Genomic DNA, 14912 nt, shown 5'->3' with positions numbered 1-14912 from the left:
TCCATTCACTAATCGAGTGCATACGGATTAGGTATTTTTTCACCCTGCCCCTGTTCCTGCCCATTTTAATAACTGGCCATTCTAAATCTGAACTCCTTTTACATGTTAGCAAAGAGAAGGTTAAATTGAGAATAGTCTGATCATGATGAGAGAACAGTGTGTGCAGCCTGAGGCAAGGAACAGTCCGCAAGCTTTTTTTGCGACTTTTTCATATCATCAATAGCCTATAAACAGAGTACAAAACATTAGGAACACCTTGCTCTTTCCATGACAGACTGACCATGTGAATCCAGTTGAAAGCTATGATCCCTTATTGATGTCACTTGTTAAATCCATTTCAATCAGTGTAGATGAAGAGGAGGAGACCGGTTTAACAAGGATTTTTAAGCCTTCAAACAATTGAGACATGGATTGTTTATGTGTGCCATTCAGAGGTTGAATGGGCAAGACAAAAGTTTTGTCCCTTTGAATAGGCTTGGTTGTAGGTGTCAGGCGCGCCGGTTTGAGTTCGTCGAGAAATCCAACACTGCTGGGTTTTTCACACTCAAAAGTTTCCAATGTGTATCAAGAATGGTCCACCACCCAAAGGACGTCAAGTCAACTTAACACAACTGTGGGAAGCATTGGAGTCCACATGGGCCAGCATCCCTGTGGAACGCTTTCGACACTGTAGAGTCCAAGACCCGACGAATTGAGTCTGTTCTGAGGGCAAAAATGGGTGCAACTCAATATTAAGAAGGTGTTCCTAATGTTTTGTATACTCAGTGTAGTCACATCATGCAGCCCATATACAGTGCCTTGCGAAAGTATTCGGCCCCCTTGCCACATTTCAGGCTTCAAACATAAAGATATAAAACTGTATTTTTTTGTGAAGAATCAACAAAAAGTGGGACACAATCACGAAGTGGTACGACATTTATTGGATATATCCAACTTTTTTAACAAATCAAAAACGGAAAAATTGGGCGTGCAAAATTATTCAGCCCCTTTACTTTCAGTGCAGCAAACTCTCTCCAGAAGTTCAGTGAGGATCTCTGAATGATCCAATGTTGACCTAAATGACTAATGATGATAAATACAATCCACCTGTGTGTAATCAAGTCTCTGTATAAATGCACCTGCACTGTGATAGTCTCAGAGGTCCGTTAAAAGCGCAGAGAGCATCATGAAGAACAAGGAACACACCAGGCAGGTCCAAGATACTGTTGTGAAGAAGTTTAAAGCCGGATTTGGATACAAAAAGATTTCCCAAGCTTTAAACATCCCAAGGAGCACTGTGCAAGCGATAATATTGAAATGGAAGGAGTATCAGACCACTGCAAATCTACCAAGACCTGGCCGTCCCTCTAAACTTTCAGCTCATACAAGGAGAAGACTGATCAGAGATGCAGCCAAGAGGCCCATGATCACTCTGGATGAACTGCAGAGATCTACAGCTGAGGTGGGAGACTCTGTCCATAGGACAACAATCAGTCGTATATTGCACAAATCTGGCCTTTATGGAAGAGTGGCAAGAAGAAAGCCATTTCTTAAAGATCTCCATAAAAAGTGTCGTTTAAAGTTTGCCACAAGCCACCTGGGAGACACACCAAACATGTGGAAGAAGGTGCTCTGGTCAGATGAAACCAAAATTGAACATTTTGACAACAATGCAAAATGTTATGTTTGGTGTAAAAGCAACACAGCTCATCACCCTGAACATACCATCCCCACTGTCAAACATGGTGGTGGCAGCATCATGGTTTGGGCCTGCTTTTCTTCAGCAGGGACAGGGAAGATGGTTAAAATTGATGGGAAGATGGATGGAGCCAAATACAGGACCATTCTGGAAGAACCTGATGGAGTCTGCAAAAGACCTGAGACTGGGACGGAGATTTGTCTTCCAACAAGACACTGATCCAAAACATAAAGCAAAATCTACAATGGAATGGTTCAAAAATAAACATATCCAGGTGTTAGAATGGCCAAGTCAAAGTCCAGACCTGAATCCAATCGAGAATCTGTGGAAAGAACTGAACTGCTGTTCACAAATGCTCTCCATCCAACCTCACTGAGCTCGAGCTGTTTTGCAAGGAGGAATGGGAAAAAATGTCAATCTCTCGATGTGCAAAACTGATAGAGACATACCCCAAGCGACTTACAGCTGTAATCGCAGCAAAAGGTGGCGCTACAAAGTATTAACTTAAGGGGGCTGAATAATTTTGCACGCCCAATTTTTCAGTTTTTGATTTGTTAAAAAAGTTTGAAATATCCAATAAATGTCATTCCACTTCATGATTGTGTCCCACTTGTTGTTGATTCTTCACAAAAAAATACAGTTTTATATCTTTGTTTGAAGCCTGAAATGTGGCAAAAGGTCGCAAAGTTCAAGGGGGCCGAATACTTTTGCAAGGCACTGTATGTGTTGATTTCTAAGACATTCTAAGGTTTGTATCGTTCACAACTAAAGTTGTCAAATAACTCTAAATCTAGCATATAGGACCTTTTCAAATGATCACTTTTTTGCTCAATGTAGCCACTTCATATGTGCACTCGTTCTGGAATGGTGAAAATATAATTTCTATCTTATACAGCTAAGTTAAATTATATCCTTCTTACTATAAAATCATATAACATAAAATAATGGCACAGGACTTATAAGCATATCTTGTCTGCTAATTGAAGTAGCCTACAGCCTATGGCATGGCGCATAGCCAGATAACAAACATTAGGCCGACTCATACATTGTTCTTCTGAAATTAATTTTCTTCATATCATGGTTCTTTAGACCTAAAATAAATAATGGATTTATTGTGACGGTGTATATTAAAAGGCTTGGAGATGCTAAAAGTGTTTTCGTTAATTAAGTCAATTACCGTTAGACCGGCAGTAATTTGCATGACAATTACCGGCTGACACATTTTTCATGACCGCCAAAGCACTATTCATAATCTGCCTTTCTCACTCAGACTGGGTCAACAAACATGCACATAATGATGAGTTGCACTCAAGTGGTCAGGTTTATTTTTTGTCAAGCTGTGGTGCACAATTTAAGATGACACATTGCATTGCAAAACGTCTTCCGCTCCTCCGACTGCTACTTGTAAGGCATTTTGCTTCTTGTGAACCATCTCTACAAGACAATCTGCAGAACCACCATACCAATGTTGGCTGTGGTGCTGTGTGTACTGTAGTCTACCTTGAATAACAAGGTTGTGTCGTTACAATTTTAGCAGTATAATGTTTGAGGTGGAGTGATAATTCCCAGGTATGCCTCTAAAGAGAAACAGTGCAGCACTGCAGCATAAAGCGATAGACCTCAGTGCATCATGCCAGAAAGAGCCTGAATTGATCCGCTGTGTCCTGATGGGAGTTCACTGTCAAATGCACGCAGGCCATTTATTACAGATCTCAGATGTCCTAGTGGTTTTCACGTCAGAATCTCATGTTGATGTAGTCTGCTGCCGAAGTGGCTTTTCCTGCAATCAGATGTTTCAGTGTAAAAGTGAAAAGTACTGAACTCACGTTGTTGCTGAGTTCTTAATATGGACAGCAAGCAGAACAGCCAAAGTAAGCTGTTTACAGCACCCATCTTGGCTTCACACGAGGAGATTCTCAGCCTGCAGCTCGAGCACATGGTTGCTTGTTGGATGTTTTTGTTTAGCGAGCAGTAAGACTCAGGAACATTACATCTGGTGTGTGGCAGAGAGAGGGCAATTAGCCCCAGTACCAGCCACTGTATTATACCTGCATTCCACCACCATGTCCTAGATTTTAATGAGACTGGCATGGGAGTTACCTAAATGCATCAAAACTGTACACACTGAGCCAAGCCCTGCTCCAGTCTGACTCGTAGGTCTATGCTTTGCTCTCATAAGCTGAGAGAGGTCCCAGGCCCTCTGTATGACTAGCCTATAGTTGGTTACCAATTTGAAGGAAATGTGCTGAAAGTGCTCGTAAGGCAGTGATTGCAAGGAGAGGTGCCAGGAGGGGATGATGTCAGGCTTTTTTTCAATGATGTCACGTGTTGAATTGATCATTTCTTGCTGGAATGATGGTGAGGGACAAGGGTTGTCATGGTAATAGAGGCCTACTTGTTGATGTTAAATGGAGCCTAAATTACGAAGGGGATAAAACATTGATTTGATATATATATATATATATATATATATATATATATATATATATATATTTTTTTTTTGGGGTGTACTACTTACTGAGCGATCTCCAGCTAGCCTTTTTGGAAAAGAGTGTCCCGACTTGACACATTCCGACAAGCAGCTAGGGTTGAATCATTTTCTACAACTCCACAGTAATCACATTTCCTGGTTAGACTTGAACGGATGTGTGGACATGTTCTGCCAAACCCGATGCCCTGGCTGCTGCTGCACAGTCATTGTTGGGGACTGAAACATGACCTACATTAACCCACGTAACAGCTCGGGCAAACTCTCCATTTGATATGGATTAAAGCTCAGGCCTTGTAAGCATTTCATATGAGGTTAAGCTGTCTGTTATTTGAGTGTCTTGCATGGATTTCAATTGGAATCGGCTTCAGTTCGCTGATGCTCTGGCTGTTGCGTTGTCATCATCAGAGAGAGAGAGAGATATGACCCTATATTAACCCTAGCATCACAGCTCTGAAGCTCTAACATTCAGACCTAATCATTTACATTTCCTTTCATTGCGCTTGCATTTGAATGTCTTGCATGAAACTGCAAAAGTTATGTAAGTTATTTAGAAATGTAGGTCCATGAAATCGCTATGACAACCTCTCGCTCACTATATTGCATGAAGCATTATGCAAATTGGATCAAATTAAACTTTTTAGCTGAAAACCAACCATTTAGGGTGCAGTATTTAAATATAATTTCCTCTTCTCCCTCCAGGTTGGGTGTTTTGGCTAACCCTGATGCTGTTGTGTCCTCTCCGGTACCTCAGTTGTCCATACCCATCAACAGTCATTTTCAGATAGTGCGACGTAAGTGAACATATGATTTCTCTAAGTTATCCTTCGAGACTAAATTCCATGCAGTTTGTAATGCAGGCTAAGTAAATGATTTTGAAATTAACTTCCAACAGGCTTAAGTTTTCAGAGATTTTTTATATGAAATTGTTGTGCTTCCAGTCATGAAACAGTTATTTTTGATGCAGAGCCATATGCAGAGTCAAAATCCTGCAGGCATTTCACTTCACATTCCTTAACTCCTTACCATGGGAGGAGTATTTACTCAAGGTTATTGCTTGTTGTAGTGTGCAACAAGTCCAAGGTGCTTTCTTTTCTCTTGCTAGACAGCATTTAAAAGTCAACAGCAAGTCAAAGTCAACAGCAAGAGCCTATTGGAACCTTCTCACGACATAACCCCCCCCCTACTCTTTTTACCCACTTTATTTCAGAGGCCGAAGAAGCGCTGTTCATTGACTTACCATTAAAAAGTAAGACTTTTCTCCTCATACTTCTATTTCTTTTAAAAATGTGCATCCGTCTTGATAGGAATTGTTTCTAATGGAGATTTACTCTAAACAATGGATTAGGTTGTTTCTACCTTTTTATAATATGAGCTTATGTGCAAGACCAGTGTTGTGGCAACAATACTACAATAAAAACATTTCAGTCAGTCTACATTCAATTTGGCTACATTTTTAGAGCATGCAATGCCCTGAGCTCCATGCCTGGATGGGTCTGCAGCTTTATTTGGGGTTGCAAAAGTTGGTCATGAGTTGCCTATGGCAATGGGGCAATCTGCACTCGGTTGAAGTGGGTCACTGTTTCCAAATCACTGTTTACCTAATTTTGTGCATAGTGGGTAGACATACATGTAGACTTGGGTATTGTCTCCATGGTTATGGTGAGTGAGTCAATGGTATATTTGTGGCGAATGTAACTCATTTATCCATGTGTTGTCTGCATGTCACTCCTGCCCGTGTCACACACTATGTCCAGCAATAATTGCCCATTGGGAATAAAGTGTTTTGAATTGAAGGGGTCTGTGTTGGCCATAAGGTGAGTCAATGATGAATGTGTGTTTGTTTGAATTAATCTGTCTTTCTCCCTGCCCCCTCCAGCTTGCATTAGGATTCGTGTCAGAGGGGAGAAAGCCCCAGAGCTGGTGCTGGAGTTACAAGACGATGAGCGCAGCCAGTCTTTCTTCTCCCAGGTGAAGAGAGCCAAGCAGCAAGGTGAGCCAGTCTCTCTCTTCTCTCTCACACTGCTCAACACAGCCGAACCGGACTGACGTCCCTACTTCCTTGGGCATGTATTATTCACTTAGCACTGCTTCACGTTACTGATATATCTCTACATCCTCTTCTCTCACGTTGAACCCATGCCTGCCTGTGACATTCCAGATATGTTGAAGCTCTGGAGAAGAGTCTACCAAGGGGACGGGGCGGTTACCTTCGGTCGCGCAGCCTTAGCCATTATAAATGCAGGTTCTGAAGCAGTTTGGCTAGATGGGGGATAGTAACTGTTCAATATGACAACCTGCCCTTTTAAGTTTTGAACAGTTCCTGTCCGTGTCAATGGTTGCCTTGGCATCGCTGGTTAATAATTGAGAAAGCCCACTGTAATGAGGTCACACTGATACATTGTCCCAAATGGCACCTTATTCCCTATATAGTGCACTGCTTTTGACTAGGGCCCATAGGCTGCACTATATAAGGAGTAAAGGTCCCATTTGGGACGCAGTGTCACAGCGAGCTTGTAAAAATATTGCAACAGCCTCTTACATCAACCTGTTCCTTCCTAGTTTCTAGATACCACCCAAACTGCCCACGCGCTGTCTCTCTGACTGTCCCAAGTGGCACCCTATTCCGTGCACAAATTTTGACCAGTGGCAATTTGGATCCCCATTAGCTTTTGCAGAAGCAGCAGCTTCTCTTGCTGTCCACATAAAACAGAACATGGAAAGTAACAAAACACTGATACACTGATAGACAAGGAAAGTCACACAAATTAACCTCAAATTACCCCTTTTTCTCCCCAATTTCGCGGTATTCAATTGTCCCATCACTGCAACTCCCGTACGGACTCGGGAGAGGTGAAGGTCGAGAGCCGTGCGTCCTACGAAACATGACACAGCCAAGCCGCATTGCTTCTTGACACAATGCCCGCTTAACCCAGAAGCCAGCCGCACCAATGTGTCGGGAGGTAACGCCGCAGACTTGGCGACCGTGTCAGCATGCATGCGCCCATCCCGCCACAGGAGATGTTAGAGCGCGATGGGACAAGTACATTCCGGCCGGCCAAACCCTCCCCTAATCCGTACAACGCTGGGCCAATTGTGCGCCGCCCCATGGGTCTCCCGGTCACGGCCGGCTGCAACAGAGCCTGGACTCAAACCAGGATCTCTAGTGGCAGAGCTAGCACTGCGAGGCAGTGCCTTAGACCACTGGACCACTCGGGAGGCTTAATATTTTTATATATTTTTTTAAAGGTAATTCTTCTGTTTGCTTGAGTAATTGGAAGGGAGTTCCATGCGATCATAGCTCTGTATAAAACTGTGCGTTTCTGTGAATTCATTTTGTAATTGGACTGTGAAGAGACCCCTGGTTGCATGTCTTATGTATTGGAATCTGGGCTGAATGTTATTTGATTTTTGCAGACAATCTGGAATTTGTCACAGTAACATTTCTCATGTTGTTGATATTAGTTCTTTATGTGCAGTTAAGGGCAAGGCGTTCTGCTCTGTTTTGAGCTAGCTGCAGCGTTGCTTGGTCTTTCGTTGCAGCACTTGACAATTTTAGAGGTCAGTAATCAAGATGGGACAAGACCAGCGCCTGAACAACTAGCACAGTTGATTATTGTGTCAAAACGCAGAATATCTTTTTATAACAGACACCCTTCCCCATCTTCACAACAACTTTGTCAGTGTGAGTTGCCTATGATAATTGACCATCCAATGATAAACTCCTAAGTATAAGTCAGTGCAGTACAAGTACAAGCCCTTCTCTAAATGCATGCTGGAAGTCAGTAGTTAACTTGTGCTCTGAAAAATAGCAGGCAGCAAACTGATTGGGCTGCTGTTAGAGCCAGCAAAAGGTGCTTTACTATTTTTAGGCAGTGGAATTCCTTTAGCTTCCTTCCATGCCTGTGGATGCACACACTCCTTTAGGCTTTGATTACAAATATAGCAAATATGGGTGGCGATACAGTCTGCTACATTCTCAATAGTTGCCCATCAAGGTTGTCTATACCTGGTGCCTTATCATTATTGATTGATAACAATGGTTTTTCGACATCTGTCACACTAACTTGACCAAATTCAAAACGGCAATCCTTCTCTTTCATTATTTGATATTTTACTGTAAAACTTAAATTAATAGCCCAGGCGCTTATTCACTGAATCACTGGACACAACAGGCTTTTATTTAAGTCAGGCTTCTATTTGATCCAGCCTTTTGTTTTCATAAGGCACGGCACACAGCTTTTGCTCATTTGCATAGTAAATGTTTTAACTCCAGCAATTTCAGTTTCACTTCCAGCATTTAAATTACTTTCTTAATTTCCTGCAGTAATGTGTTGTCATTTACACACTGTCAGGTTTATTTAGTCTCTTTTGGGAAGATTAATTTTTTTCCTTGACAGAATAATTATTCTCATGTTTGACTGCATTTTTCCCAGCTGATTTTCTGGGTCTGTACTCCCGAAGTTGTTGACTGTTTTTGTGATTGCTAGTTAGCTACATATCTATGGCTAGCTATCAGTTCTCAGCTGTTAGCAGCGAATGTCTAGCGGTTTCTTACTGGTGATACAAATGGATGAATGACATTTTTTGTCATTACTGAATTATTTAATGTAACAAATCTAACTTTTAAACCTCGTCAACAATTTGTTTAGACCCACCGTTTATTTGAAACGGGCATTTATTTACTGAACTGTGTGCCGTTGCACGGCTAATAAAAGGTCAGGTGGCTATTTGAGACTGCGCATAATTGAAGTTTTACAGTATTCAAAAATATGATGGTTCACTGTGAAATTGAAATAGTCATTGAAATGATTGACAATATAGAAATATTTTGTTATAAATCAAATCAAATTGATTTATATAGCCCTTCGTACATCAGCTGATATCTCAAAGTGCTGTACAGAAACCCAGTCTAAAACCCCAAACAGCAAGCAATGCAGGTGTAGAAGCACGGTGGCTAGGAAAAACTCCCTAGAAAGGCCAAAACCTAGGAAGAAACCTAGAGAGGAACCAGGCTATGTGGGGTGGCCAGTCCTCTTCTGGCTGTGCCGGGTGGAGATTATAACAGAACATGGCCAAGATGTTCAAATGTTCATAAATGACCAGCATGGTCGTATAATAATAAGGCAGAACAGTTGAAACTGGAGCAGCAGCACGGTCAGATGGACTGGGGACAGCAAGGAGTCATCATGTCAGGTAGTCCTGGGGCATGGTCCTAGGGCTCAGGTCTGGAGCAGCAGCACGGCCAGGTGGACTGGGGACAGCAAGGAGTCATCATGTCAGGTAATCCTGGGGCATGGTCCTAGGGCTCAGGTCCTCCGAGAGAGAGAAGGAGAGAATTAGAGAATGCACACTTAGATTCACACAGGACACCGAGTAGGACAGGAGAAGTACTCCAGATATAACAAACTGACCCCAGCCCCCCGACACATAAACTACTGCAGCATAAATACTGGAGGCTGAGACAGGAGGGGTCAGGAGACACTGTGGACCCATCCGAGGACACCCCCTGACAGGGCCAAACAGGAAGGATATAACCCCACCCACTTTGCCAAAGCACAGCCCCCACACCACTAGAGGGATATCTTCAACCACCAACTTACCATCCTGAGACAGGGCCGAGTATAGCCCACAAAGATCTCCGCCATGGCACAACCCAAGGGGGGGGCGCCAACCCAGACAGGATGACCACATCAGTGAATCAACCTACTCAGGTGACGCACCCCTTCCAGGGACGGCATGAGAGAGCCCCAGTAAGCCAGTGACTCAGCCCCTGTAATAGGGTTAGAGGCAGAGAATCCCAGTGGAAAGAGGGGAACCGGCCAGGCAGAGACAGCAAGGGCGGTTCGTTGCTCCAGAGCCTTTCCGTTCACCTTCCCACTCCTGGGCCAGACTACACTCAATCATATGACCCACTGAAGAGATGAGTCTTCAGTAAAGACTTAAAGGTTGAGACCGAGTTTGCGTCTCTGACATGGGTAGGCAGACCATTCCATAAAATTGAGCTCTATAGGAGAAAGCCCTGCCTCCAGCTGTTTGCTTAGAAATTCTAGGGAAAATTAGGAGGCCTGCGTCTTGTGACCGTAGCGTACGTGTAGGTATGTACGGCAGGACCAAATCAGAGAGATAGGTTGGAGCAAGCCCATGTAATGCTTTGTAGGTTAGCAGTAAAACCTTGAAATCAGCCCTTGCTTTGACAGGAAGCCAGTGTAGAGAGGCTAGCACTGGAGTAATATGATCACATTTTTTGGTTCTAGTCAGGATTCTAGCAGCCGTATTTAGCACCAACTGAAGTTTATTTAGTGCTTTATCTGGGTAGCCGGAAAGTAGAGCATTGCAGTAGTCTAACCTAAAAGTGACAAAAGCATGGATGAATTCTTCTGCATCATTTTTGGACAGAAAGTTTCTGATTTTTGCAATGTTACGTAGATGGAAAAAAGCTGTCCTTGAAATGGTCTTGATATGTTCTTCAAAAGAGAGATCAGGGTCCAGAGTAATGCCGAGGTCCTTCACAGTTTTATTTGAGACGACTGTACAACCATTAAGATTCATTGTCAGATTCAACAGAAGATTTCTTTGTTTCTTGGGACCTAGAACAAGCATCTCTGTTTTGTCCGAGTTTAAAATTAGAAAGTTTGCAGCCATCCACTTCCTTATGTCTGATACACATGCTTCTAGCAAGGGCAATTTTGGGGCTTCACCATGTTTCATTGAAATGTACAGCTGTGTGTCATCCGCATAGCAGTGAAAGTTAACATTATGTTTTCGAATAACATCCCCAAGAGGTAAAATATATAGGGAAAACAATAGTGGTCCTAAAACGGAACCTTAAGGAACACTGAAATTTACAGTTGATTTGTCAGAGGACAAACCATTCACAGAGACAAACTGATATCTTTCCGACAGATAAGATCTAAACCAGGCCAGAACTTGTCCGTGTAGACCAATTTGGGTTTCCAATCTCTCCAAAAGAATGTGGTGATCGATGGTATCAAAAGCAGCACTAAGGTCTAGGAGCACGAGCACAGATACAGAGCCTCGGTCCGATGCCATTAAAATGTAATTTACCACCTTCACAAGTGCCGTCTCAGTGCTATGATGGGGTCTAAAACCAGACTGAAGCATTTCGTATACATTGTTTGTCTTCAGGAAGGCAGTAAGTTGCTGCGCAACAGCCTTTTCTAAAATTTTTGAGAGGAATGGAAGATTCGATATAGGCCGATAGTTTTTTATATTTTCTGGATCAAGGTTTGGCTTTTTCAAGAGAGGCTTTATTACTGCCACTTTTAGTGAGTTTGGTACACATCCGGTGGATAGAGAGCCGTTTATTATGTTCAACATAGGAGGGCCAAGCACAGGAAGCAGCTCTTTCAGTAGTTTAGTTGGAATAGGGTCCAGTATGCAGCTTGAAGGTTTAGAGGCCATGATTATTTTCATCATTGTGTCAAGAGATATATTACTAAAACACTTGAGCGTCTCTCTTGATCCTAGGTCCTGGGAGAGTTGTGCAGACTCAGGACAACTGAGCTTTGAAGGAATACGCTGATTTAAAGAGGAGTCCGTAATTTGCTTTCTAATAATCATAATCTTTTCCTCAAAGAAGTTCATGAATTTATCACTGCTAAAGTGAAAGTCATCCTCTCTTGGGGAATGCTGCTTTTTAGTTAGCTTTGCGACAGTATCAAAAAGGAATTTTGGATTGTTCTTATTTTCCTCAATTAAGTTTGAAAAATAGGATGATCGAGCAGCAGTAAGGGCTCTTCGGTACTGCACGGTACTGTCTTTCCAAGCTAGTCGGAAGACTTCCAGTTTGGTGTGGCGCCATTTCCGTTCCAAGTTTCTGGAAGCTTGCTTCAGAGCTCGGGTATTTTCTGTGTACCAGGGAGCTAGTTTCTTATGAGAAATGTTTTGAGTTTTTAGGGGTGCAACTGCATCTAGGGTATTGCGCAAGGTTAAATTGAGTTCCTCAGTTAGGTGGTTAACTGATTTTTGTCCTCTGGCGTCCTTGGGTAGACAGAGGGAATCTGGAAGGACATCAAGGAATCTTTGTGTAGTCTGTGAATTTACAGCACGACTTTTGATGTTCCTTGGTTGGGGTCTGAGCAGATTATTTGTTGCAATTGCAAATGTAATAAAATGGTGGTCCGATAGTCCAGGATTATGAGGAAAAACATTTAAGATCCACAACATTTATTCCAAGGGACAAAACTAGGTCCAGCGTATGACTGTGACAGTGAGTGGGTCCAGAGACAAGTTGGACAAAACCCACTGAGTCGATGATGGCTCCGAAAGCCTTTTGGAGTGGGTCTGTGGACTTTTCCATGTGAATATTAAAGTCACCAAAGATTAGAATATTATCTGCTATGACTACAAGGTCCGATAGGAATTCAGGGAACTCAGTGAGGAACGCTGTATATGGCCCAGGAGGCCTGTAAACAGTAGCTATAAAAAGTGATTGAGTAGGCTGCATAGATTTCATGACTAGAAGCTCAAAAGACGAAAACGTCATTTTTTGTGTTGTAAATTGAAATTTGCTATCGTAAATGTTAGCAACACCTCCGCCTTTGCGGGATGCACGTGGGATATGGTCACTAGTGTAGCCAGGAGGTGAGGCCTCATTTAACACAGTAAATTCATCAGGCTTAAGCCATGTTTCAGTCATGCCAATCACATCAAGATTATGATCAGTGATTAGTTCATTGACTATAATTGCCTTTGAAGTAAGGGATCTAACATTAAGTAGCCCTATTTTGAGATGTGAGGTATCATGATCTCTTTCAATACTGACAGGAATGGAGGTGGTCTTTATCCTAGTGAGATTGCTAAGGCGAACACCGCCATGTTTAGTTTTGCCCAACCCAGGTCGAGGCACAGACACGGTCTCAATGGTGATATCTGAGCTGACTACACTGACTATGCTAGTGGCAGACTCCGCTATGCTGGCAGGCTGGCTAACAGCCTGCTGCCTGGCCTGCACCCTATTTCATTGTGGAGCTAGAGGATTTAGAGCCCTGTCTATGTTGGTAGATAAGATGAGAGCACCCCTCCAGCTAGGATAGAGTCCGTCACTCCTCAGCAGGTCAGGCTTGGTCCTGTTTGTGGGTGAGTCCCAGAAAGAGGGCCAATTATCTACAAATTCTATCTTTTGGGAGGGGCAGAAAACAGTTTTCAACCAGCGGTTGAGTTGTGAGACTCTGCTGGAGAGCTCATCACTCCCCCTAACTGGGAGGGGGCCAGAGACAATTACTCGATGCCGACACATCTTTCTAGCTGATTTACACGCAGAAGCTATGTTGCGCTTGGTGATCTCTGACTGTTTCATCCTAACATCGTTGGTGCCGACGTGGATAACAATATCTCTATACTCTCTACACTCGCCATGACCCATGAACTTAATTTCAGGTACTCCAAAGTATGTTTCCATTGTTTTATGTCATTTATCTTTGTTTTGTCGTATAATTTCTTAACGTTTTAATCATGACATTTCTCAATTTACAGTATATCACTCCATCAGCTTAGCAGCCTGACTTGTTTGCCACCTCTTTTGCATAAATTTATTTTAACAATTTTTCAATTCGTCATCAAACCAGGGAGCTTTAACAGTTCTCATAGCTAGTTTCTTAATAGGTGCATGCTTGTCAACAATTGGCATTAATAATTTTTACAAATACTTCCAGTATTCACTTCATACTTCCAGTATTCACTTCATACTTCCAGTATTCACTTCATACTTCCAGTATTCACTTCATACTTCCAGTATTCACTTCATACTTCCAGTATTCACTTCATACTTCCAGTGCTGCGTCTGGATTCACTTCATACTTTCAGTGCTGCGTCTGGGTTCACTTCATACTTCCAGTGCTGCGTCTGGATTCACTTCATACTTCCAGTGCTGCGTCTGGATTCACTTCATACTTCCAGTGCTGCGTCTGGATTCACTTCATACTTCCAGTGCTGCGTCTGGATTCACTTCATACTTTCAGTGCTGCGTCTGGGTTCACTTCATACTTTCAGTGCTGCGTCTGGGTTCACTTCATACATTCAGTGCTGCGTCTGGGTTCACTTCATACTTCCAGTGCTGCGTCTGGATTCACTTTATTACACTTCAGACCAACAAACATTTTTCACATCTTCAACAAAAGAATCATTAGAGCATTTTGTATAAATCTCTTTTAAATTACTTAAGGTCAAACCTTTGGTACTTTGGCATTCCGTGTTATTGCCACAATGTTATGGTCACTTCAGCCAATGGAAACTGATAGTGCTTTGAAGCAAAGCTCTGCAGATCAATAGAAGTGAATGTCACAGATCCAATATTGGTATGCACTCTAGTTTGTTGAGTGATATTACAGGCATTAGTCACAGTTAGAATCTTCCTCTTGAGAGGACAGCTAATTGCTAACCAGTCAATGTTAATTTTACCCAGAAAATTGACCTCTGTTAAAATCACACACAATTCATCGAAATATTGACTTTTAGCACTTGGTGGCCTATAGCAGCACCCAAAAGAAGAAGCTTTAGATGAGGCAGATGAACTGCAACCACAACACTTGAACAACATTCGACATGAGATCCTCTCTAAGCTTTACAAGAATATTGCTCAGAACATATTTAGCGACATCTACCCATAGGCATTCCTGTCTTTTCTGTAGATGTTATATCCTTGTATTGCTACTGCTGTATCATCAAATGAATTATTTGAGTGTCAGTATATGAATGTTATCCAGTGTCAGTCAGCAAGTTATT

General features: G+C 42.5%; 1 protein-coding gene across 8 annotated transcripts in view; it reads left to right on the top strand.

Annotated features, from left to right (window-relative positions):
• Window positions 1-14912, top strand: part of ocrl (OCRL inositol polyphosphate-5-phosphatase) — a 46847-nt gene that overhangs the window by 4796 nt on the left and 27139 nt on the right. For all 8 annotated transcript variants that reach the window (XM_031790286.1, XM_031790287.1, XM_031790288.1 and 5 more), the window contains 3 exons: window positions 4869-4960; window positions 5377-5415; window positions 6046-6159. Coding sequence is in view for 5 of the 8 variants with exons in the window: in XM_020502600.2 (XP_020358189.1) it covers window positions 4869-4960; window positions 5377-5415; window positions 6046-6159 (245 nt within the window). In the remaining 3 variants the exon portion in view is untranslated. The remainder of the gene's footprint in view (window positions 1-4868; window positions 4961-5376; window positions 5416-6045; window positions 6160-14912) is intronic.

The sequence above is a fragment of the Oncorhynchus kisutch genome, linkage group LG15, assembly GCF_002021735.2.
Source record: "Oncorhynchus kisutch isolate 150728-3 linkage group LG15, Okis_V2, whole genome shotgun sequence".
NCBI classification, from domain to species: domain Eukaryota; kingdom Metazoa; phylum Chordata; class Actinopteri; order Salmoniformes; family Salmonidae; genus Oncorhynchus; species Oncorhynchus kisutch.
The sequence above is the reverse complement of the archived record's forward strand: the minus strand, read 5'-3'. Positions and strand labels throughout refer to the sequence as shown.